This window comes from Aythya fuligula, chromosome 1 (assembly GCF_009819795.1).
Source record: "Aythya fuligula isolate bAytFul2 chromosome 1, bAytFul2.pri, whole genome shotgun sequence".
NCBI lineage: Eukaryota > Metazoa > Chordata > Aves > Anseriformes > Anatidae > Aythya > Aythya fuligula.
Window position 1 is genome coordinate 53,447,286 of NC_045559.1, and position 25,990 is coordinate 53,473,275.

The 25,990-nt window shown below is 43.7% G+C and overlaps 2 protein-coding genes across 2 annotated transcripts in view; both read left to right on the forward strand.

Moving 5' to 3' along the window:
- Positions 1-800: 800 nt before the first annotated feature.
- Positions 801-19,163, forward strand: SLC25A17 (solute carrier family 25 member 17). Its single transcript, XM_032191557.1, has 9 exons — positions 801-912; positions 3,963-4,023; positions 5,059-5,125; positions 8,131-8,282; positions 11,854-11,970; positions 12,495-12,640; positions 13,821-13,916; positions 18,022-18,104; positions 18,567-19,163. Exons 1-9 carry the CDS (start codon positions 859-861, stop codon positions 18,712-18,714), a joined length of 924 nt encoding a protein of 307 aa, XP_032047448.1. The 5' UTR covers positions 801-858; the 3' UTR covers positions 18,715-19,163.
- A 5,602-nt stretch (positions 19,164-24,765) lies between these two features.
- Positions 24,766-25,990, forward strand: part of MRTFA (myocardin related transcription factor A) — a 101,034-nt gene continuing 99,809 nt past the window's right edge. Inside the window, exon 1 of the mRNA XM_032207809.1 lies at positions 24,766-24,844. Within this exon, the coding sequence (XP_032063700.1) occupies positions 24,766-24,844 (79 nt within the window). The remainder of the gene's footprint in view (positions 24,845-25,990) is intronic.

Here is a 25,990-nt window from a genome sequence, read left to right on the forward strand (position 1 = left end):
TTAATTCTAAATTAAAGCCTGATTTTTTTTGTATATGTGTGATAGTCTTATTTTTAAGAAAAAAAACTTTTTCTGTGGTGTTCGCCTTGGATAAATGAACTAACAGCTCTGTGACACGTTAAGGTGCTGGTGTTGGCATCTACCTGCTGGGCACGTAGAGGTTAGTGCTGGAAGGGTGATGCTTGCCTCAAGCAGACCAGCATGTTTTGCATAGCCTCTCCTCTCTCCCAGAAGGTGGCATTTTCCTCACAGACGGATAAATAAAGACCCATGGTGTATAAAGACCAATGGATGATCTGTTAAAGCAATGTCTTCCTCGGATGCAGTGGCATATCCCACTGTGTGGTGGTCAAACGGGGGGAAGCGTACCAAAAAAAAACCACCACAGAATACGATGTGGGAGGAGGGGGACGGGGGAAGAGACACAAACTGTGCTTGTACAAAGCGGGGCATGCCCTTATTTCTTGCACAGAACAGGCTAAGAGGGGGCTCTGCGAGCCCCTACGGTCCAGAGCCTTTTTTGCCAGTCGCCGGCCCTCACAGCCAGGCGTGAAGCGAACGCCCTGCAGCGCTGCAGAAACGGCAGGAGAAGCAGGGCGGTGACTGGGCACATTCTGACAGCCGCCGTGAGGCACCGAGAAAAAAAATAATAATAAAATAAATTTAAAAATCCCTCAAAGCCCCCTCAGCGCCGGGCTGAGGCGCGGCGCATGCGCGGAGGCGGCGGGAGGGCCGGGCCCTGCCCGGCGGCGGGGAGCGGGGGAGGCGGGCGCCATGGCGGGGCCGGGGGCGGCCGCGGGCAGCGCCGCCATCCCCGCCGGCAGCGCCTCGCAGCCGGAGCGCGCCGCGGCCGCGGCCATGTCCTCCGTCGCCTCCTACGAGAGCCTGGTCCACGCCGTGTCCGGGGCCCTGGTGAGCGGCGGGCGGCCGGGGCTGGGGAGGGGGCTTCGTGGTGGAAGAGATACGGGAGGGACGGCTGGAAATGAGCGGGGAGCGCTCCGGGGGCGACCCCGTGCGCTGCCCGTGGCTGCTGCCGGTGGGTGTCGGGCAGGCTGCGGGGCGTTCAGGCTGCTGAGCACCAGGCAGGGCAAAAGCTCTGCTCCTAATCCCAGTCCTGAAGGCGGTGAAGGTCGCTAAATGCGGCGGAACAATAGGAGCTGCTGGTAAAGCGGCCCGCCGGGGGAAGCAGAAGAAGGCGCTTAGGTCGTTTGTTCTCCATCGTAAATAAATGTGGGGTTGGTGCCTGCTCTTCCAGGTGGTTTAGGTCTGCTCGTTGAAGCAGCTGAGGTAACGCGGGTTTTGTTGCCAGTTTTGAGAAAGGGAACTCCCAAACGGGCTCCTCACGGAGACGCTGCGTGCTGCCCGCGCCCGTGCAGCCCCCTGGCATCAGGCTGTGCCACACCAGCCGGATTTATACACCTGGCCGTAAACTTAGAGCAGCATAAAATGGTAATAAAATGGTACTTCAGCTCCCCTGGTGACGGTAAGTTCATGAGGTTTCCCTGTCGTATTTGGAGATGCTGGCACCTGAGCGGCAGTGGCTTGGTGGGGAAGGAGCACGGGACTGTTGGACCTCCTGGACTCCTGTTCCCCTGGGGCTTCCACCCGCTGGTACTGATACCCACATGCACCTTACAGCTCCTGGACAAGACATTTTTCCAAAATCAGGGCAGCTGCTTTTTTCTTTCTTAACCACCTCATGCTGGATACCTGGATTTTTATTTTGTTATAATACCGATACATTCATCCACCTCGAGACTTCTGTTTACTGCAGGAACACGTGAATTTTGTCAAGATCTTTGACACAGCTACTAATTGTCCTGATGTCGTCTCACCTTCTGCTTAAATTAGTGTAAGGCACGCTGGTGAGGGGTGGAATGGGGATGTGATGCAAGAATTTAAAAAAAAAAAAAAAAACAAAAATCCTATGAACTGTGCTGAAGTAATGAATCAGAAGAGCGTGTCAGATCACAACACCATCACTTCTGTTTCTCTTCTAATTTGGTGAAAGTTCATAAAGGTGCTAGGCTACCTAGTCAAGTCTGAGACTAATTAATGTTGTGAGCAGGAAAAAAAAAAGCTTGATTTCATGTTGACTTTGATTATACAGGTATTCTTCATCTCTGCATGTAGCTGTAAAGCAACCTTCATGTTTCAAAAGCTACAGGAATGGCAATTTTATAGAAGTAATATGGCAGTAATTAAGCAGCTCTGAATGTTGGTGGACAACATTTTACTTGTGTTTTCTTTAAACCAGCAAACTGCCAGCTGTGACCATGCAGACCTGCATGGCAGCGGAGTCACCCTGGGCGGCTTGTTCTGGCCACTCACTGTCACCTCTTGGTCACTGCCAGTTGTTTGTGTGGTGCTGCGGTGATGCTGATCGGGGAACTGAGCCAACTGAAAAAGTAGCCTCGACAAAAAGTGCTTCTTTGGCCAGATTAGCTTCCTTGGCCGCATCATCGTGTAGCTGCCCAAATAGTTATGCCACCAGAATGGAGGCGGCAGGGGTTGAAGTACAGTTTACCAAGAGCTGGGGTTGCTTCAGCCAGTTCGTACCTGTTGTGGCGATTATTTGGTGACGGTGTGACTTGAGCTGGCAGACAGCCTGGCTTCGGCACCGGCAGGAGGGTGGTGGGAAGGCAGACGTGAAGCCTCCCCCATTCAGCAGCACGAGGCTGTGTGCTTTATTGCACGTACCCGCAAGCAGCAATGAGTTACTTGCCCTGTCGGTCTCAGGTGTGATTCAGAAAGGTGCCTGAGTCCATCTCGAAAGGATCTCCTGCTGGGAAAAGGGCTGGGCCTGCTCATTTCTGCCCTTCCCTTACCCCTAGCCATGAGATCCGGTCCCCTCCATGTGATGCTTCTGGCGTCCTTCAGACCACACAGCTGAGCTCTGTTTACAAACCCAGGAAGGAAATCACTCTGCTTCTCTTAGTTTATTTTCTTCAATTTAGCTAAAGGAGGGGGAGAGGGTATAAGCTATATTTGTTGGCCACGATCTGTTCATCAGCCGAGTTATCTCATGACATTCTGTTGAGCTGTAGCTTTGTGGACATTGTAAGTGTAGGTGAAGTGCCTACCATTTGTCCTGCCTGCCTCTACCCCATCTTCCCCATTACTGCTTTCTGATTTCAGCACGTGTTTCTTGCCATGTGGGTTGCCCTGAGAGCAGGATTCAGGCTGAATCTCACTTTGAGAAGATGGAAACAGGATGAAATGCACCCAGTTATGCTGGAGCAGCAGGAAAATGAAAGGGGAAGGCTGGAACCTTTACATGCTGTGTAGTGGGACCTTCCCACCGCTTAATTCTGTATGGCTGCTAATGAAAGAGCCCCACGGCTTTAGCAGCCACTTAATGCATTTAGTATTACTGGAGAGTGTTAAGAAGTTTGCAGCAAGCCAAGTTCTTTTTGAGTTGGATATCTTTTCCAAAAGCTGTGCAATATTAATGCAGATGTACTTTGTAGGTGGGTCTTAATTGCCTAAACTGAAATCTAGTACAATGCTAGATTAAGTCCTGAAATAATTATCCTATTTCTTTCTTTTTAATGAGCAAGTGTTGTTATTTCCCTTAAGTCAAAGCAATGTTACTGTAAGACAGCATTGCTTGTGTCATTCTTTCCCCTTCACCAGCAACAGAGCACAGAGGCTATGAGAGTTAGTGTGATGTTTGTCTCCCGATGCTCACTTTATCTGCTCACAGGCTTCAAAGACTTTCTCTTTGAACAAAAAGTTTCTCATGGTTTTAGTTTTAGCTTGATCTAATAATTAGTAAGTGAAAGAACTTGTTTGCAAGCCTGGGACCAAAAAAAACCACTTCAATTCAATGTTCTTACACGTGGAGTTTATCCCCTTTATACTCAGGTTTCCAGGTGAGAAGAAAAGGGCTACCAGAGGGTTTGTCAGGCATGTGAATAAGCAGCTGATGCACTATTTAGCCAGTTCACTTTGTTTTTCAGGGCAGTGTGACGGCGATGACAGTATTTTTTCCTTTGGACACAGCTAGGCTTAGACTTCAGGGTAAGTGTCAGAACTCGAGTTTCTTTGTGCATTTCGTTTTTTTTTCCTCTTGGGCATTTGTGAGGGTGGTTGCAGGGGACCTATCTTGCATGACCAAGAATCTGCCTTGTGCAACACCTTTAAATCACTAACACCATTTTTCCAGCCAAAGGTAATTCTTCCTTTTGAAAGTATTGGGCAACCTTTTAATTAGCTGGAAAGCCCGTGTGATCCGTGGCCAGATTTGGTTTCTAAACGGTTGTCTTATCCTGAGAAAAGAAAGAGGTGAGATTATGCAGTATTACATTCGTGGGGTGGTGGTGGTGGTTTAGGCTGCTGAGAACACTTCACACCGCAGGGGCAGTATCATGAAAAACTTGTCCAGAATTACTCCTGAGAATGGATTAAAGGGACAGAACTTGAAGCAGAATCATCTGACTGATTTTACAAAAATTCAGAGTATAGACTTTGTTCTAATGCTCTATCTCCTAATCAAAAGTCACAGAATCACCAGACACTCTAAGACTGCAATTAAAGCGTTAATTAAGAGCTAGAGGAAGATCATCAGCCAGGTGGTCAGAAATAGGTGGTTGAGAAGTTGGTGCCATGCGGCTCTTGAACAGCTTTCAACACAGGGAAAGGCAGTGTTTTGCTAAGGCTTAGCTATTTGCAGATTAACTGCAAGAGGTGGCTCTGCTTGTAGAGCTGCTCTGGAGTGCAAGGAGTGATGTTGAGAGCAGATGGGCGGCCCAGTCCTAGTCTCTTACCTACATTCAGCTCATGTCACGGCTCTGAGGTTAGGAGTTGGTAACGGCAGATACTTTGGTGCCCAAAAGAACCTGCTAGTCTGGGGAAGAGCACCAGTGACAAGTAGCCTTACCTAGCAATGAAAGTAGAGATGTGCTTTTTGGAATTTCTGCAGAAACAGAGAATGTGTGTCCCCTACAAGGAAGAAGAAATATGCTGTTCTGGGGTATGTTCAGAGTAGGAAGGCTAAGGAATTGAAAATGAGTACTAAAAATCAGAATAATCTAAAAATTCAATTCTGTTTTCCAGTGGATGAGAAGAGGAAGTCGAAGACAACACCAGCAGTCCTACTGGAAATAATCAAAGAAGAAGGCTTGTGAGTAGTTATTAATTTTCCTCTAGTATTAATGTAGGCAAGCTCTAGAACTAATCTGAATTTTCTTTTTAAAGTGGAATAGTTAGCCTGTATCTGTGTGGACAGAATTTTCCTTTAATTCAAAGTGTCCCCACATAAGTGCTGTGGCTTGCGTAATCCGACGTGATCATCTTCAGTTAATTTGGATTACCTTTCTGGAGTACATTATGCAATCAAGCTGTTTAGCAATGTAACTGTGCCTCCATTAGCGAGGTGGCTGTGTCTCTTCAGAAATAAAGGCTTGTACACAAATGTGCCTTCATGTACCTGATAAACCAGCTTTGTCTGTCCTAATTCCTGGGTGTGTCCATTTCTCATAACCAAGATGAGACTCTGGGGCAGCTGAGCCACTTTCAACGGGAGAATTGGGACACATTTCCCAGATGGAAGCTTCTTCTCTTAAGCATGTGGAAAGAAACAAGTGATTCTTTGTGCTAATGAGATTCAAGGTCTATGGAAAAGTATTTAACTTCCAGCAATGTTGTGTTTCAGTATTTGCTCACCGTCTGTACTGGGCAGAAAAATAGTTGTACGTGTGTCCTCATTACAAATGTTTTCTTAAGAGTTCTAGGGATTCACTTAAGTGCACTGGGGCTTCCAGGACTTTTAAAGCTGACAAAAGTTTAGCTTGGCCAGTAATTTTTTTGACACCTTTGAACTTGAGCAATTGGCAGTTGTATGCACAAGAACCTCTCAGTCAGTGAGTGCTCTCCTGTTCACATTTCTGCATTATATTTGTCACATGAGGATGGCAAAGAAACTTCAATTAAGAAATTGGGAATTGGAGAGACTGCAAAAGTGGGCATCTTCCTTCTCCTGTGAAACAAAAGTCAGTAATTCTGGCAAGAAGGGAACGTTGTTTCCTCCAAAGATTATTGGAAGACATGGATAAGCCACGAATAAACTAGTTTTAGGGATGTCTGGAGTAACACACCCAGCTGAAACCAACCAGCAAAAACAAACAACAACAACAAAACAAGCAAAGCATTGCAATGTGAGATCAATGTGTTGTTGTTGGCATTAGTTTGTGGAGTCTTGTCTCATAGTTTGCTTTTCTGAGAGTGCTTCTCTCACCTAGATGTGATGTAAAGCAAATAGGTTTAGCTAATGGATTTCGTCTTCTGCAGAAGCTTATCAAGCAGCTTTGCTTTCTTCACCGCACTTTCATTCTTTTCTGGGTGATACAAAGGGTGTTCGCTGGGGTACATTGAGTTCATCTCAAAGATGCACTTTGGAACACAAAATTAGTTTTTATGTTCAGAAATATTTGTTCATGAATGACCAATACTAACACTGATAACTTGACTCACCAAAATCATACTTTTTGTCTCAGTTACGTACTGCAAGATATTTTGCTTGAAAATCATCAAAAATAGCTCAAATTCAGAAGACATGGTCCGCAGAGGGTGTTTCTTCCTTTCTTTTCCGGCACTGAAGAAATAGGTGATGCAAAAACTGTTGTACTGATGACTAACAGTACGCACAGTTAGTTTTTAACCGCAGCTGTGTAATCAGTGACACCTGTAACTTCAGAAGCAGTCCTAACAATGTGGTATATCCTCAGCTACATTTGAGAGAAGCACTTGAAGCACCTAAGGATGAAAACCCGGTGTTTGCATCAGAAGAACAGTCAGATGCTGCATTTACCAGCCTTGCAGCCTTTGTGGTTTCCATCTTGGGGATCCTCTTTTTTTTTTTTTTTCCCCGCGTGTATTCCCAGTATTTTCATGAACACCAACACGCAGTAATCCTGGAGGCTCTTCTTTAAGGAGATTTCTTCTGCTCTTCTCTTCCTGGCCTGTGCAGCTTCAATGAAGATACACATTGCTATCCTTTTGAGATATACTGCAGGACATGCTGGGGACGCAGGTCAGTTGCTGAGGTGTCCCTGTTCTTACAGGCTCATCAGGCCTGTCAGAGAAGGGAGCTTTGCTAATCAGCAGTTAGGAGATCATTCTTAAATCAAGATACACAATGACAGCTATTGACAGCACCTGAAAAATTACTCTGAATTGTAAGGGTAGGTTTGCCTATTCACTTTTTCATCTGTGATTAATCTAGTTAAATTTAAGTAGGTAAAGTTTTTTCCTCACTCACCTGACTGTTTTGCTCTAGACTTTACTGCAAGGCACTTACTAGAAATTCCTCCCACCTGCATACCTCATGCCCCAGGTTGCATCCTTAGGAAAAATCTCCTTGGTGGAATATATTAATTTCAGTAGTTAGTCTTCCATCTTTAAAATTAATGTAGGAACCCAGACACGTTTTTTCTTCCTTGCTCTAGTTGTTTGTCAGTTTGTTTTTATATTGAAGGTGTAGTATTCTTTTTTTTTTTTTTTCTTTTTTATTTCATTTTTTTGCCCTTTTTCCCTGCTTCCTCAGCTATGGTAAGTGTTACTTTCTGTCCTTGGAGAAGCGAGCATCTCCTTACGAGGTTGTTATCTTTTCTATTGGGCTGACATCTCTTATTCTCAGCAAGGATAAGGGTTACTTCTTGGTGTCTAGGTGTGCATGTTTCAATATGTGACTTGAAGTGACTGTATCAGTTTGTATGTTAACATATACACTTCAAGCATATTTGTGCCCTAAATGTTTGGAGTTCATTGCTGGATGTGGATAGAGAACAAATACAGTGGTGTAATACACACTTCTGGTGTGAGTGAGCACCAAGCTAATCACTGTAAATATATTCTACCTTTACAGCTCCTTTTCAATAAAACTGGTCTTGCTTTTTTTTTTTTTTGTAAGTGCTTAATGGCTTAATTCTTATGGTATAATCAGGATTTTAATATGGTTTGTGGTTTATCATTCCATTAATGTTAAAGACATACCTAGTTAGTATTGTACGTAGTATCCAGTGTTGCACCTGTGGGACCTTCAGCGTGTAAAATCACCCTGATCACATAAATGCTTTGCTGTTCCTTACCATGACGTTTTCCTTACTTTGACTTTTTTCTTTCCGTTAGGCTGGCACCATATCGAGGATGGTTCCCTGTTATCTCCAGCCTCTGCTGCTCCAATTTTGTTTATTTCTATACGTTTAATAGTCTTAAAGCTCTCTGGGTCAAAGGTCAGCATTCAACCACTGGAAAAGACTTGGTTCTTGGGGTTGTTGCAGGTAATGGAATATACTGAAAATACATTTCTGGTGAAATTGAGCTTTTTAACTAACATTCTTCTTCATGAAGCCCGTTGGAGGTCACGCTCAGTGCCTGCTCCTGTGTTGTGGTTTAGCCCCAGCAGACAGCTCGGCACCACACAACCGCTCACTTGTCCACTCTCCCAGCGTGGGATGGGGGAGAGAATCAGGGAGGTAAAAGCGTGAGAACTCATGGGTTGAGATAAAGACAGTTTACTAGGTAAAGCAAAAGTTATGTGTGTAAGCAAAGTCAAACTAGGAATTCATTTACCGCTTCCCATCAGCAGGCAGGTGCTCTGCCATTTCCAGAAAAGCAGGGCTCAGCACGCGGCATGGTTTCTTGGGAAGACAAATGCCATCGCTCCAAACATCCTTCCCTTTCTGCTTCTTTACCCCAGCTTTATTGCTGAGCATGGTGCTGTATGGCATGGGATATCCCTCTGGGCAGCCTCAGCTGTCCTGGCTGTGTCCCAGCTCCAGCTACACCCCCGGCCCCCTTGCTGTCAGGCAGCACGAGAAACAGCGAAGTCTGTGGCTCAGTGTGAACACTGCTCTGTAACAACTAAAAACTTCAGTGTGTTATTACCGGTGTTTTCATCAAAAATCCAAACCACAGCATTGTGTGAGCCTCTGTGAAGAAAATAAACTCTGTCCCAGCTTGCTGTGATAGGCAGCCCCTGTAGGCAGACCTGCGCTGTTGTACAGCTCTCATTGCTCTTCCATGTCCTCCCCAGCTCATGATAAGCATGTGCATGAGCTGTTCCTGTTGTCAGTTCTGGCAGAAAACATGGTGCTGTTTCAGCCTTGTGTTTTATTTGTGCCTGGGGTATTGTTTGCCATGGTATCTAGATATCACCTTTTAGGTCTTGAAGAGAAGTATCAGGGAGAGGTAAGTTTTGTTGTATTTTTTTTTTCAGAGGGAAAGATATATGACAATTCCAAAATATTTTTGATTAGGATCTGAGAGTTGTTAGGGTAAGGATTTGGAGGCCAGCTTTAGATTTCTTTCTGGGTCCCCTGAAAGGGACAGTAAGCCCCCAGATACATGCATGTACAGGAGGACCTGTCTGTTCTTTTTCATCCCTTCCTCTCATGTGGATGCTACAGTGACTTCTTTGAAGAAATGGTGACACTAGTTCCTTTTCTAGGAAATCCAGCGTGAAAAATTACCACTGTGTGCCTGTGTTTGCCAGTACTGTTCCGCAGGAGCAATTACTGATGTGATCATACTGAAAAGCCTGTGAACTGGGGGGCTTTTTGTTTATTTTTAGCTAGGTCCTTGTACTTCCAGCGTAGGTGCAGTCGATGGGTGGGTACTTGGGGGAAAGTAAGGAAGGAAATTGTTAAGTTGGCTTCATCAGTGGAGTAATCTTACAAAGATCATTCTGGATCAAAGGCTGCAGGAATTAGGCTGGTAGCTTGTCAGTTAAATGACTAGGTTGTCTTCAACGTCAGTAGTGGATATCCCTGTGGAATAATTTCTGGTGTAAATTGAAAGAATCCAGTTAGAGTGTTCGCTAATTCTCCGTATCCATCTCTCATTCCTTCTACTGGTAGCAAATACAGATTGCATAAATAACAACAACAACAAAAAAAAAGCAACGAAAAAAAAGAAAGTCCAAACCATGTCCTTTCCAGTCTGGAAAATAAAGTTTTATGACTTCACCTTTAACTGAGTCAGCGTGAAAACCTACAAGCAGATTGGACTCTAACCTGTTAGGTTTTAACCCTTTGTTCCATAGTGGAATTGTGCTGACTTTGGTTAAAAGAGATTAATGTAGCTTGACTTTTATGGTGCTGGATGTTGTTCCAAACCTGAGAGCTATGTGTAGTCCTTATGAAGGACACTGAGGCATAGTTTCAGTTTCTGTTCCCCGTAAGATCCTCCTAGGTATCCTGCCGATGTGGTCTGGATGGACAGGCAGTGAGGTTGTCTAGATGATGGGGCAAAGCATGCTCTCAGTATGTTCCCAGGTGACACAAAACCAGGAGGAGCAGTTGTCCAGCAGAGTCCTGAAGATGATGAAGGGACTGGAGCATCTCTCCTGTGAGGGAGGACAGAGAGAGCTGGGACTGTTCAGCCTGGAGTGGAGGACACTGAGGGGAGTCTTACCTGTGTCTATAAATACCTGAAGGGAGGGTGCAGAGAGAATGGAGCCAGGCTCTTGTCAGTGGTACCCCGTGTCAGGACAAGAGGCAGTGGGCACAAGCTGGGACACGGGAGGTTCCCTCGATATCAGGAAACATTTTTTCACTGTGCTGGTGATGGAGCAGTGGTGCAAGGTGCCCAGAGAAGCTGTAGAGGCTCCCTCCTTGGAGATCTCCAAAAGCTGCCTGGACGTGGTCCTGGGCAGCCTGCTCTGGGTATCTCTGCTTGAGCGGGGGCATTGGACTAGACAACCTTCAGAGGTCCCTTCCAAACTCAGCCGTTCCGTGATAGTTATGTTCATATTCTGTTTTTCTGAACTCTCTCTACCCACTTCAAGGGGAAAACAAAACAAAAACAGCAACAATAACAAAAACCAGACATAACATAGGTAGTAAAGTTTCACCTTTTTCAGGTTTCCTGTTTTGATAGTGATGTAGTGTGTTCATCTCAATATAATGGAGTAATTCAGTCTGTAACTCAGTTTCCACACAAAGGGACCAAAGTGCAAACAGTAGCTAGTTTTCGTAATGCAGAAATAGTTGTAAGAAAGCAAGATCAGGAGCTTGTTTTTACATTGGTAGTTCAAAGTAACTGTCTCATTCATTACTGAACTGGGAAGAGGTGTACTAGGTGATTGTAGAAGTAGTGGTACTTAATCCTTCTCCCTGTTATTGCAAAGTACAGCTCTAAACTACCTTTTTGTTGCAAGCTTATGTATCTTTGTCTATATTTCTTCCCCCATACAAATTGCTGATAGCTGTCCAGCTTTACTGTTGGGGTTTGTTACTGCTTGTAACCCTATTGCCATTTCAAAGTCTTCAGATACTTGGAGAATCCAGTGTTTTCCACCGTAGCTGTACCTAGCGTATCTAAAAAACTAAGTTTTCTTATTCTTTCAGCAGTGTAGGAGTTCTTTTCTGCTAATTAAACTGCATACATCTCTGTTTTGATCTCTCCTCCTAGAATAGTCCTTCTACCCTTATCACTTTGTGTTTTCTGTTTGAAAACACAAAGGCAGCCTCCTCTACGTCATGGAGTGAAGTAGGGCATGAATGAGTACCTCATGTTCCAGTGCGAGGTACTATGCAGCAAAGTAACAAGTTCACTTAAGATTCCTTCAATGTGCTCAGATGCAGTGGGTTATTTTTAGTTATGGGGAGGAGTAGAAGATTATCTTCTGCTGCATGCAGTGTGCTGCTGGTCTAATTCACAACAAGATCGGGGGGAATACCTGAAGTAGCATATTACAAATTACTGACTCACTTTTACTGTATGCTGTTTTTTTTTTCCCTCTCTTCTTAACAGTAACTTCAGTGATGTGTGAATTAGGGTAAAAGGGGATAAGAAAACCCTTGCAATCTTCTGGTTTTGCTGATTTTCTTTGTCCTGTGTTTGCACTAGGTGTAGCGAATGTACTCTTGACCACTCCTCTCTGGGTAGTGAACACACGGCTGAAGCTGCAGGGAGCAAAATTTAGAAATGAAGACATTGTACCAACCAATTATAAAGGCATAATAGGTAAGCATCTGTTAAAGTAACCAAAGAGTTACTTAAATTAAATACGGTATCAAAGGCTCTGAAGATCAGCCTTTTATTTGTACAACAGATTTTGTTGTGGAATCTCTGTGCTTCACTGTCACTTTGCAGTAATTGAGTTTGACAGGAAACTGGGCTTTGCCACTCTTAACCACTGACACATTTAGGCTGTCTTGCACCTTAATAATAATACTTTAAAAAATAAAAAGCAGTTTTGAAGAGGGTTAAAAAAACTAATAGTGATTCTGAGCTTGGACTAAAAAGAGCAGGGCATCTGCATGGAAAGCAAGCTTTATTTACGTCAGTGGTGGTGTGAGGATACCTTCTTTATCACTGTTTTTCCCTTCCGGGTTCGATTAGAATGGAAGAAGAAAAGTGTCACACAGAAGACTGCAGTGGGTTTTTATACAAGTTGAATATCAGCCTTTAAATATAACTTTACCCATCTTCTATATTTCATAATTTTGTACTCAAAACTCTAAAGATTTTTCCATCTTTCTTCTCAGATGCCTTTCATCAGATAATACGAGATGAAGGAGTCTTAGCTTTATGGAATGGTACCTTTCCCTCTTTGCTGCTGGTCTTCAATCCTGCTATACAGTTCATGTTTTATGAAGGCTTTAAACGGAAGCTTTTGAAAAGACAGGAGGAAGTAAGTATGTTTCGAGGCCAGGTGATGGCCATTCTCTGTTATAAGACAGGTTCTTTGACATGTGTTAATTACATCAGGAAATTTAGAAATGTAGGTTTGGTTTAGGTTCTTGGGTTTTTGAGGTATCAGTATTTTGTGGGGGTTTCTTTTTGTTTGTTTGCTTGTTTTTTTTTTCAAATGTGTATTTTTGATAAAGGTACATGATTATGATGCCAAATGAGATGTGCATCTTTCACATCCCCAAGGAAGTTATTACTATGTGAACTCCTCTTCCTTTAAAAATAAAACTGCGCTTCGTGTCCACATTTGCTTAGAATCGTTTGCAGCTCATGATTTAAATTAGGGGGTTTAAATTCTAATGTATCTGTTTTATAAGTAGGTACTTACACTCACCCTGTTACCCTATCTCCAGTACATCAAGTATATTGATTGCATATATTTCTGATTGGAATCAACATATTTTGGCAATTTAATAAATGTTCTGATATGGGCATCTGCTAATTTTCAGTGATTAATTCCCGCTGAGGTGAGCTGTTACGTTGTTACACTGAAATAGGCGGTCAGAGTTTAGGCTATAACAGTGCTTTTGGTGCATCATGGAACATTGTGGGTTTTGGAGGGGGGGTGCGGTTCCAACAGGTGTCCTTAGCTAATAGGGGAGTGAGATTTTTAGCCTGTGTCATCAAGGCTAAAATTCTGCCTGATAGCAGAGTGGCTGTGTCTCAGGATTATAGAATCATGGTCAAGGAGTCTTTCAATCCGTCACCTTTCCACAAGTGTGTGTTGTGTGACTTAATTTAAATGTTGCAAAGCCTGAAATAGTTGGGAATTGATGGCGTGTTTTAATGCCACTTCCCTTATCTTATGTCTACTCTCAGTGCTTTAGGTTTGATTTAGCTGGCATTATCTGCACTGTATTTCAATAACCTAGTTAGAGTGAGCAAATGAGAATTCCAAAAGCTTGTGAGCAGGTAAAAATTTAAAGTGTAATTTAGTTGTAGGGAAGTAGCTTGGTTGGACTATAGTTCTGACTCTTAAAAACAAGAAAACCCAAATGCTTCATCAAATTTTGATGCCAAGCATACTTGGATAACCTGGTAGCAGGTAACAGCCCAGAATCCCCAGACGCGTACAGGTAACTGACTAATGTGGTGCTTTGTGCTCTTTATATATTGAACAGCTCACCTCTTTGGATGTTTTTGTCATCGGTGCAATAGCCAAAGCAGTTGCCACCACCCTCACTTATCCTCTGCAGACAGTGCAGTCAATTCTGCGGGTAAGTCCTCGTTTTATTCCAGGGTAACAGCCTCTGACTTGGTCTGTATATTGCAAGGCCTCTTCATGTGTCTTTTTGCTCTTTGTGTTTATGAACCCCTATTTTTGGGAGCCCCTTTGTGTGGTACAGGTCGTTGGCAAGGACACCTCTTTGCTTTGATGCCCTCCAGATGCATTCTAACAGAACTTGGCATTACTGAAGCAATTTCTTTCAAGAGGCCGGGAGGACTGATGCCAGAATGCATCAGTACAGCATCTCCCAGCAGCTGATGCACCATCCTGCTTCTAGGCGCTGAAGAGTGCAATTTTACTTCTTTGAATATAAATAGAAAATGTGTCAAGTAGGAAATTAAAATTAAATCCTCGAAGCCCAATTTGTTTCCAGATGACCTAGGGTAAATCCAAAACAAAGTTCTGTTCGTGGGTTTCGTTTTATTCTGGCCTGACCTTGTCAATAGCCAGAATGTGATTCTGCAGTGTGATAGGGAAGCTGACCTGCCTCATAAATAATATCTTTAACCACTTGCCAAGCCTTGTAAGCTAATTGTAGTGGTAATGGAAACACTTGCATTTATTCTCACTTGCAAGTTGTATGTGTGCTGGATAATGTTATGTTAATATGTTAATGCTTCAGTTTGTGCCCATACTGTAATAATATTGTAACAGAACAAAGGGGAAGGGCAGTGTGTGAACCTGACCATACGTAAGCAAGAGTTGTAGTTTAATTTCAATGTTTTAAAATCTATTTTACATTTTTTCATGTTAGTCACATAGCCATTAAACATTAATAAATGTTTCCACGTGAAGTATGACGCTATCTTCCTATGTAAGAAGAAGCTCTAACTTGCACGTGTGGTAAGGCCATTACATGTTTTAAAGGCTGTGTAAATTTGGAGAGGTAGCCGAATTCTTGAAAGTGAGCCCTCCGTGTTAAAGGTATCACTTTTCAGGCTAGCCTAATAGGGGATTTTTGTTATTAGTTGCTCATCACAAAAAAAAAAAAGTTTTTTTCTTGCCAATTTTCCATTAGTTTAGTTCTAATCTTCTCTCTAACTTGAGCAGACTCAATGTATTTTGATTTTTCATAGCCTGTAAAAAGCTTGGGTGCTATATTTCAAACCAATGGGACTTGAATAGATTTACCATGTGTTGTTACTACCCTGAAAACCTTTTGTGTCTGCACAGCTTCTGTCAGTTTCTGTTCCTTTGTACTTCACCACCCTGCTGGTGCACACCATGGCATCCATGTGTTAGAAATTAAATTTTGTCAGCAGTCGTTTTTTTCTGAAATTTTCTCAACTTCTGATTATCTGCTGAGCCAGTGCCCTCATTCGATGTCTTAACCTGCTTTAAGAGACTGGGCACGTATCTGGAGTTAAACTAAGTAACACAGGCTTTTATTATTGAAGTGATAGGTACAGAAAACATTTAAGCAAATTTAGCTTTGTTTGGATAAGTTGCAGCATTGGTCTGTTTTTAATTTGTGATGGGTTTGCCGCTGCCGTGAAGGAGAACTGGCAGGAAAGCCCCAGTGCTCCGTGTTAGCTTCAGCATCGCACAGCACTGCAGTTTCCATGGGGTATGTGAACAGCTTTAACCCTCACTCCTTCCCATGGATGCAGTAGAAATAGCTACAATCTTGTGATTATTACTTCGTGTTGTATTTGGCTCCCACTGGCTTTCAGAACAAAATCCTTCTGACTTTCGGTGGCAGTGTTCTTCCTCAAAATTAAGGCAGCCCTGGTAAGTTGTGCTGATGGTTTAATGCAGTAACCAGCTGCATCTCTCAGCCTAAGTCGTCAGCTAGGTTACTGCTGCCGTGCCTGGGCAGTAATGAGTTGCCTTTCTGGTAGAGCACAGCCTAACCATCGGTGTCCTGGTGGGGGGGGGACGTTTCTCACAGTGGCCCATGGTGAAATAAAGTGGCCTGTGTACTACGTCTTTGTGCCATCCATCCTTTCCCTGTGATGATGGGAAATACAAGGATTCTAGCTCTTGTTCTGCAGTTACTGCAGGTAACGTCTTCCCCTTTGCTCTGTAAAAGAAGCGATAGCCAGAAACCCTGAACAATTTTAGTGAGAACAGCACAAACGTGCATCTGTCACTTCACATACATCTACAGTACCTGTGCTGCCCAGTTCAAGCTTGCACTACTTCGTACTTTTTTTTTTTCTGTTTTAAAGCTAGCTTTGTTTTCTTTGCTGATGTTTTTATCACTCAGACTAAGTGATGTTCAAAAAAAATAGTTTACGAACAAAGGTTTGGTATTTTCAGAAATAACACTCTGCAAGAAGTATACTTTGCACAGTTGGGCTTTTGAAACAATTTTTCAGCTTTACACAAACTAATACAAGCCTGATACAGTTCATAAAGTCTTGTACATAAAAATTAAGTTCTGTCCTCCAAGTAGAAGTACGGGACTTTTTTCTTTTTAATCTTAAATGTCTCGAAACTATTCTTTCAAAGTCATTAGGGTTCTTTGTAGTGCAGTGTCTATACCTTTGCTTTCCACCTCTTGGAAGAGCTCTCTTCCTCGTTTCCACATAATGAGCAATTACTGTGTGTAACTGATAGTGCTAGGCAGCTTCCAGCCTTGCAGTTTGCTACGTCTGTCTCCCTTCCAGTCATTAAAAATACATGGCACTGCTGTCACTCCTTATGCAGTGAAACTGCTTCTTTAGCCTGTCAGTAAACAGTGGGTAGGTTAAATTCCCACTTGGGAAATACCAATAGGGTTCATGTTCTTAGTAATCCTGGGTTGTGGAATCTCCCTTTAAAACTCATGCCTAATTTCTTTAGTGTAGAGAATGCTAGTCCCTTTGGGAAATCTTCCCCAGTAACTGATGAAGTATTGACATCCTAGGGAGAAATTAACTTCTTTTTCCACTGATGAAGCTCTGTTTGCAGTACAACAGAGTAATCTCATGGTGGAGAAGTGGTGAGAAGAAAACACCTAATCCTGATGTTATTTGGAAACCTATGAGTAATTCGTGCAGTGGCTGGCATTGTAGCCTGGAACCTAGTTAGCATTTTGGGGGGGAGAGGGAACAGACAGCTGTCAGTCTTTGAAAAAAAGTCTTTAACCTTGATTTATCAATATGAAATCAGTTAGTTGCTGATGACAAAATCACTGTTTGTGAGCATGTATTTTCTTAGTAAAGGGTGATTTCCATGAGTGTTCTGTTGCTGCTGTATCTCAAGACATTTAGCAAAGGAATGTGTGTAAACCTGGCATTTTCTTATTACTTCCAATTTACCTAAATCTGCTTGTATTCTCTACGTGCTGTCAGTGGTAATTTCTTACACCTGAGAATCAGCAGTTGCCCGAGTAAGACTCATCCCAGTTCACCTTTCATAGCACAGAAGCATGATACAGACTTCAAAAGCTATCTGTGCATAAATACAAGTGTGACAACCACTGTGCATTAATAATTCATGGTTACAGCTTGCTGACAGTGCTATTGACCTGCACCAGGTAAGAGTTTCAATGAGTGACGGAAAAAGAGCTCCTGAAACTGCCAGCTTAACCCTGAGCCTTAGAATTACAGCAGCAGCTAGCACGCTTGCTTGAAAACAGGCTGGGGATATGCAGACATGCTGAGTAAAAGATAAGTATTCAGGCCAGGTGTTTTCCTCAAAGACTGGTGATGGGCAGATAAATTTTGGATTCGCTTATGCAATCTCAATGAAATAATGGTTTGCAGATGCATGAAGCTTTGAATTTTTATTAAATGCAAGCTGTACAAGCCAGAAGGAACTAGCTTCAAATTTCCTATCTGTACTAAGACTCTGCAGACTCAATTTTTGAGATCCTGAAATCTTCTTCTGCAAAACAACAGAAAGCCAACCACCATTCATTTTCTTAGAATCCATCTCGAAAACGAAAGACTTCATTGTAGCACATGCTGCTTTAATGCTTGCTGTGTAAAGCTGAGTAACCTGAGCTTTGGCCTCACTTAATTAGCATCTCTGATTGGAAGTACAGCCTAGAAAATGTTAAAAAAAGTTTAGGATAGGCTTTGCAATTTCTTACCTATGTATTGGGTTCTCTGCCTGTAGTGTGAGGAAATAGTATAACAAAATGTCGTTTCTTCCTCTTTTTCCAGTTTGGACGCCATAGGTTGAACCCAGAAAACCGAACACTAGGCAGTCTTAAAAATGTTTTTTACCTTCTTCGGGAGAGAGTGAGGTGAGCCTTCTGTTGTTTGTTTTTTTTTTTTTTCTAGCATGATATAGAAGACTTGAATATTGCTAATATGTTGAAACTGTTGCTGGATCTGACTCTTGTTTCTTCTTGCCCCCACCTTGAACTTGCCATTTGATCCATCCCGTTTTGTGTGTGTGTGTTTCTTTTTTGTAATATAATGTAAAAGTACACAAAAACAAGTTTTCTTAAATATCTCAACAGGACTTGGTTTCTAGGATATGTATTCATTCACCTCTGACCTTAAAAAGAAGCAAGTTTCTTCTAGAATTTTCTCTTTAAAATACTTTGAAGCATAACTGTGACTCGAGATCGGGAATGAATTTAAGATTCTTACAGTTGTCATTAACTTGTATTAATTCTGCCTAGTGTACCAATTTACTTATAGAAAGCTATTTACACGTGTTTGTTTTTTAATTTTTTTTTATTATTTTATTTTATTTTTAGGCGGTTTGGATTAATGGGACTCTACAAAGGCCTTGAAGCAAAGCTCCTGCAGACAGTCCTTACTGCTGCCCTAATGATTCTAGTCTATGAGAAACTGACTGCTGCAACCTTCACGGTCATGGGATTAAAGCATTCACGCAGACATTGAGAAAGGAACCTACGCCAAAGATTTTGGGCTCTGGAAAGATACATTCCATTTCTGAGGCCACACTGGGTAGTAAAGGGTCCTCACTTTCTCTTTATTTCCGTTTTCTTTTTAGCCATCTCCATTATTGGGAGAAATGTAGAATATGTTCTGTAGGACTTGTTGCCATGACTTTGGGGATAGCCCAGTCCCCGCTCTTCTGTGGACTCACTGTGTTAAGAAACAAAGCAGAGACCTTCTTGAAACACTTGAAATGAAATTTTAATTGCCATATGATTTGGCTGATGTTCTTGGTGAGAATGAGTATCTCTTACGATGCTTAACTTCCTTGTTTTCCCTTGAATTATCCGTAACTATTATTCTGTCTTTACCTTTTGTCAACAGCTGGTGGGGCTGGTTTCATGTTATTCTCCTCGCGCTCTGTTTGGTTTTGTCACTTGATTTGTGATTCATTAAAATAATGAAGAGCAAGATTTTTGACGCTTTTTTTTTTTCAACTTCAAATACACGTTTGTGGCACAGGATGCTGGGATGTTCTCCCAAATACCTGGTGGTGAGATTTCTGAACTGCTAGAGTGACGATAGCCGTGAGTAGGCCTGGTGCCTTCTAGAACCCACCTAGCAAAGTTTCAATGCAGATACTGGTTAGAAAGAGGGAACATAACCTCCTGCTTTCTCTCTGTGCTACCTCGCACCGTTTCAAGAAGATGACTCCCTACTCAGAAATAGATCAGGCTCTGTATTCCAGTTCCTTGTTGAGGGTATGTGAATTCATGCCACGTTCTCGTGCAGGCAGGGAGCAGTACCCTGTGCTTCATCAGCGGTGTGCCTTCTCAAAAATGCCGTTTAATTGTTCTTCCACTAATCTTCCCAGACGCCTTCCTGACCATAAAGCATAAAGGTCGTAACTGTTGTCCCAGCTAATGTAAGTGCATATGTTCTTTTTGCATAGTTTTGTTCAGTAGTCCTTGGCTGTAAAATCCAAATAAATCCTGCTCGCTGTCATTAAATCTGCAGCAGGATTGTTCTGAAGTACAGTTTTATATTTGAAGTATTGAGAAACTCCATGGCAGTTTAACACAAAGAACGTCTGAGAGAATCAAGTGCTGCAGGAATGCAGCATGGCTGAATTGCTAAATGGCATCAACTGGATCAATTCTAATTATGAAATTGGAATGTATTTCCGCAGGGAAAAAAATAAAAAGCTATCTTTTGATCAAGAATATAAACCTTTAAACTGATTTTTGCTTTTAAAAGTATTGGGAGATTGTGAGCATAAGTACACCAGAAAAACGGACTTCCTGCAATGCTTGGTGCTTTTCAGCCCAAATAGGATTTATGTATGACATCTAGTGGTATGGAAAAGCACAATGAGAGGTAATTATACTTGGATAAACGACATGAAATTTCATGAGAATATGTGGACCTCACTGGTGGAGAAGAAGCAATCACAATTCTGAGAATTTCAGTGAAAATACTCTGCTGACTGAAATGAGTTATCCTATGGAAAGCCAGATTGAAGTCTGTTTTTCTATTTTTAATAAGAAATTCTCAATTGTCAGTATGGCTTCTGATAACTGTATACTATCAGTGAAATTCTTGCTCTCAGAATAATTACAGGGAAGCTGGAAGGCTGTCGGCTTTACGCAAATGCATCAAGTGTTTCTGATGCCACTTCAGCTGAAATCTACGTGGCTGCGAGAAGCTTTAACTCAGTGCCCACAGACTTTTTTGGTCTGTGTGGAATGAAGCAGCAAATCCTACAAATACAGAACGATTTTTCTGATTGCTGTACTTCTAAGAAGAAAGTAAATGCTTGCTTGGTCCCTAGCCCAAAAAAAAATTGCCTACTAGACAGTGTGGTTTCAAAGGAATAAAACAGTATCTGTCACCTTTGCAAGAAAGCCAAATACAAACCAACTGCATAGAGAGGCGTGCTGACCTCTGCTATGTCTTTGCAACCATTAAATGTGGAATAGAAATTTAGCACTAAGCTCTGCTCATCTCTCCTGACCCACTGCAATAATGCAAGTTTCATAAAGGGATGAAAACGAGTGAGTGAAGTCAGGATTGTCTTCAATCTCTTTTTTTTTTTTTGTCTGATCTGTGGTATTTAAAACATTTTTGCTCCTGCATTCTGTAGTATTTGGACATTAGGCTGAATTCACTGAAAGCCTGTTTAACCTCCCGTGACTGAGCCAAACAAGAGATGGGTGAGGGGTTGTTCAGTTGTTTAATCCACAGGTAAAAGTTCATGTGACAGGTGGTACCTTCGCTGAAGTTTTCTCAGGCATAGATTGAACAGATGATGACATTTCTGTTAGAGTTGCTAAAATTATTTCTGCCTTCAAAGGCATATGTGAATATCATTGACATTAAAGAAGCATCATTTATTAGAGAAGGCTACGCACAACGCTATTCCTAATTCTTGTTCTTAAGTCACCCGTGGCAGATAAATACCATCCAGAAGCAAAGCTGAAATATAATAATTCTACAGTTTTTACATTTTTAAATAACAAACATTCTTTAGACAAAAGTGACTCAATTGACACAGTTCAGGCATACACCGTGATGGGGGTGTTGTGGCACGGGGAGCTCTAAGCTCGAGTACTTGCCCTGAGAGCCTTGAGGCAGGGCCGGGTGCTGCCAGAGCACTGCATTTCCCTCGTGTGTCCAGTGGCTGACTGCGTGTTCCAGCCAAAAATGTTGTCCGTTTGCTTTTGGAGAACATAAAATATCTTCATCTCGAAGTGAAAAAAAAACTTTTTTTTTTTTTTTAATGCTGTTTTTGAGGAAATGAAGAAGGGGAGGATCGTTAACGAAGGACAGCAGCAAAATCTGTCGCAGCCAAGTTGCACCAGGGATAGTTATCATTCTTTTTTGGCTTAATTTAGGGGATTTAAATTTAATCCCCATCCCTTCCTTTCTGCACCTAGCCCAAAGAGACAAGATCGCAAAACAAGTGGCTCCTCAGCTATCTGTGATGTCAGGGATGAATTTTACTCCTATTTATATTCTAGACCCTTTCTCTTATCATTACATTGATTGTTTGCCTGTACAAATAATAGCAGGATGGCATTTAACACGTTTCAGCTTCTTTTAATGCTACTTAATAGTTGCAACCTGCTAGTTCTTACAGGCCTTCTCTCTCTTAACTATTGATTCCCAGCACAGAGGTTAGGAGCTGATCACGTGTAATGTCTGCTCTTGATCCTAAATAGCATCGGTGAATTGCTGAGCGCTGCTAAATGGTTTTGTCTGTTTCCGAGCTGGCTGCGCTGTGCTGCGGGAGGGATTCGTTCCTCTGCACAGTTAGCTGGCTAAACCAAAGAAAGTTATTAAAACCTGAAAGCTGACATCCATCCTGTGGGAGGAAAAATGAGCTTAGCCTGCAGCGCAGCACGCTCCATTCCTTTTGGACAAAGCTGCTGGTACAGATTAATCTTTCCATTGCGCATCTCCGTGCTCATCTGCTGAGGAAGGAGAAGGGGAGTGCTGACCCTGCTCCGTGCTTGCCTTTTGCAGTAAAGGCAGGCAAACATGATCTATCCCTAGAAAAGCAGGTGAACCTGCAAGACAGGGATACGCAGGCCACGGGGTCTGTTGAAAAATGCGGCGATGGCCATCGATGCTCCCATTTCCCAGCCACTAAGTGCACGGCAGGAGGTGTGGGACCTGGGGAGCTAGCATCGCTTACGTGTTGGGTTTTATGCCTTCTTTTTTTTTTAATCACTATGATTTAAAGCACAGTTGGATGGGGAGACAGGATGTATAAAACCAGTTATGTTCTCAGAGTTATTTAACTACCTCACCCAGAAGGCTGAACTCTGTGTCTCCGAGGGCTGCTTTGCACTTAAGGGGGGCTGCCCTTTGCCTAACGAAGCTCTCTGTTTCCTGCAGCTGCTGTCACTCCGAGCAGAAGCCTCTCTTGCTTTCAGGGCATCAAAGCAAGTTTCTGTGGTACGGAGAGGGGTCAGGTCAGTTACACAAATAAAGCTGCGGTGTTTGCGTGGTCCACCCACAGCAGACCCGGTTGTTGCAGGAGGAGGGACGAGCAGTAACTTGGGGTGGTCTAGAGCAAAAACCTCAACGAGATAACCGTCTGCCACCACCACCAGCAGCACTGGAGATGTACAAGTGATGGAGAGGGCAAAAGGTCTTTACCAGATGCTCCCAGATGTGCAGTGAGTTAAAAGCTGCCAGCATCAGGTTTTAACAGTGGGAAAACCCTCACAGTGTTTCGAGATCGACCTGCAATGCTGGGTGCACGGATGCTGGACTTGGAGGCATCCACACACAATAGTCCTTGAATCCACACCTGTGTGTTTGGGTGCTGTGGATCAGCCCTGTTGTATCGGAGGAAACCCCGTCTGTCTGAGCTCACCCGGGGATCCGCTTACACCAGCAGAGCTGCGATCCTCAGCGCCTGTCACCCAGCTGCCCTCCCTGCGGGTGCTGCTTTTATTCTTAGCAGCAGCTAATCTCTGCCGTACCCTCACATCCAGATATGGAGCACGCAGTTTTCTTCGCGGTGAGATTTATGTGGAATGAGAGACAAATGCTGAGCGCTTTGGCGGGCTTCCCCGTGGCTTCCTTGCTGCAAATTGTCGCTTTAGGATTCTTGGCTTGGCCACGCGGGTCTAAGTCTGTGATTGATAGGAGATTTCAGCCTGCCTGGGTGGATTAGAGATGCAGTGGGGCCCCACATAAGTGTCCCCTTAGCTCAGCTCAGTGGTGGCACATCAAGAGGCACAGAGTTGCCCTTTTGTACAAAAAATCCCACCTTTCCCTCTGTTGTCTGAAAGTTTCTCCTTCTTCTAACGCCCTTGAGGACTGGCGGTGGCGTGCTGGTGCGAAGCTGTTAGAAAGTGCTGCCTTTCATGAATGCTGATGGGAGAAAACTAATTTGATGGATTTTTCTCATCATCTTCCCTTGTGCACGTGCCCATGCAGTCCTAAGCCTTAGAGCGACTCCTTGCATACAAAACACATCTCTTCCTTTCTTCAGGCTTATTTCTCCTAGGTTTGCCTTGCGACCAGGAATCAAAAACCACTTTGATCCCGCAGTTCTCTACTTTTGAGATTCACCAGATTACAGCAGGTAATGTACAAAAGGTTTGGGGTTTTATTTTTTTTTTTTACATGATCAGACAGCCTTTTATCTCCCTGTTGCAACCTCACTCTTTCCATAACATGTGAAATGACACAAAAGCCCAGGGGACCACAGAAGCTGCCTTTCTCCTGAGGACTGTCCCCCGGGTGAGGCAGCCTCCTGGGATGAATTTGTGCTTTCTGTCCGTCCTTGCAGCGGTGGCTGCTGCGGGATGGAGCCGTGCAGTGCGAGGAATGGGGAGTAGTATGGTTTGGGCTTGCCCACGGCTGGTTTTGGTAGTGGAATCCCTTCCCATCATTCATCCCAGAAAGGGTTTGCTGAAGGTACTGGAGATCTGCTCACCAGCTCTTCCACTGAGAGCAGGTCTGGCAGAAAGGATGGCAGCCTCTGCGGGGCCAGTGCTTTATTATTGTGCTCTCCAGTATCCTTCATTTAAAAATCTGCAAACAGAAAAGGAAGCCAAGGCTCCCCCCCTCTTCCTGCCCTCGCTGCACAACCCCTTTTTGCCACGCTAGGTGGTGGCAGCCTTGAGCTTTAAATGCTTTCAGATGTGAACCCAAAGCTCCTGGGTTTGTTTCCCCTTGTGTCAATCAGATACAATTAGCAGCACACAGAAAAGGAGATAAAATGCAAACAGAGGAAAAATAGTTTCCTCCTCAATGGCAGGAGGGGTCTGTGCAAGACGGGGTTGGTTTTTCCTCCCCACTTTTCACTCAAGTTGTGAGGTTGGGGCGAGGGGAGTCAGTTGGCTTCGCTTCTCAGCAGACGATTTGTAATCTGGTGGGGAATGAGGAATCTTCCCCCTTGTCCTCGTTCATCGTGGACAGAGCGAAAAATAGGATGCGAGCTAAAAATACTTTGGCATTTTGCTTGTGGTCTGCCTTATCTGGATGATCACAGTGCTCAAGGGAGTCGCATCGATCTTTCACGAGCCAAGCGGGATGTGTCGCGGGGAGGTCCTGGCCCGGAGGGAAGATGCACTCAAGAAGGAGAGGAAGGGCCCTGCCAGGAGGCCAGCGGGTGAGCCTGGACTGGTTTCTGCACACTCATGTGAGCAGCTTCCATCTCCTTGCGGACTCTAGGGCCAGGCATCATCTCCTTCTCTGCCTCCTTCCATGCTTGACCCCAACGGTGGGAGCAAAGCCAGAAATTAGAAAAATTCAGTATATGGTTGGTGGTTGGCTTCTGAACCCTCACACACGTCAAAAAAACAAAAGGAAAGTAAATCTCCAGCTTCTTCTGAAACACAAAAATGAAGTAGTTGTGGGTGCCCCATCCCTGGAGGTGTTCAAGGCCAGGCTGGATGGGGCTTTGGGCAACCTGGTCTGGTGGGAGGTGTCCCTGCCCATGGCAGGGGGTTGGAACCAGGTGGTGTTGAATGTCCCTTCCAACCCAAACCATCCTATGACTTGGGACTCTCATCCAGACTGACAGCTGGGCTGGTGAAATTCAGGCTGTTGGGTGAAAAATACCAGATGGCTCCAACCATACTCTGTGATGCTGCTGGAAGGAAGTTGTGGGATCAGTGTTGATTTTTTCCAGGTTTAATCTGATTCTGAAGCGGGTCTTCTGGAGTGCAACTTGAACATATTTTCAGTCAAAACAAGGAGCTTTTGTTCTGGATCCCTTCCTAGGCAGGTCTCTGGGTTGAAATCAGACGGCAAGGTTGCCGCCCTTGTAGCTAAGGAGCACACGTAGATAACTGCTGCAAGGTTCATGCTGGGTGATTGAAATATCCCTAATTACATCACTCGCTATGTCCCTGTAAGTGCACAAAGGCACGGAGGAGCAGCCCCCTGGGCCCCTGCACGTTCTCCTTTATGCTAAGGATTTATGCGTGGCCAGGGTTTCATAAAACGCCTTCAGGGCATCTTGGGTGGAGCTTTGTCCCCTGTGAGGTTCCCGAATGATATCAGAGGAAAGAAATCTCGACAGGTTTGTTCCCATGGGAAGGTGTTGGGAGCAGTCAATCGTTATTAATTAATTTCCTAAGTGCGGGATTGCAGGAACGGGAGAGCCCCCTCCTGCGGCCAGGTTGAAGCTGCCCTGTTCCTTAACTCCCATAAAAGCTCACCAATGGCCGCGTCCATGAGGGGCTACCAGCAGCCTTACTGTTCATCCTGAGCGTGTGTGAGTGGTGGCTGATGGGTGTGAGAACTCGCTGTT

Coding starts and splice junctions, on each gene's coding strand:
- SLC25A17 (XM_032191557.1), top strand. CDS start 859: ATGTCCTCCGTCGCCTCCTACGAGAGCCTGGTCCACGCCGTGTCCGGG. Junction 5,126..8,130: donor ATAATCAAAGAAGAAGGCTT/GTGAGTAGTTAT, acceptor TCTTTCCGTTAG/GCTGGCACCATATCGAGGAT. Junction 12,641..13,820: donor TTTTGAAAAGACAGGAGGAA/GTAAGTATGTTT, acceptor TATATTGAACAG/CTCACCTCTTTGGATGTTTT.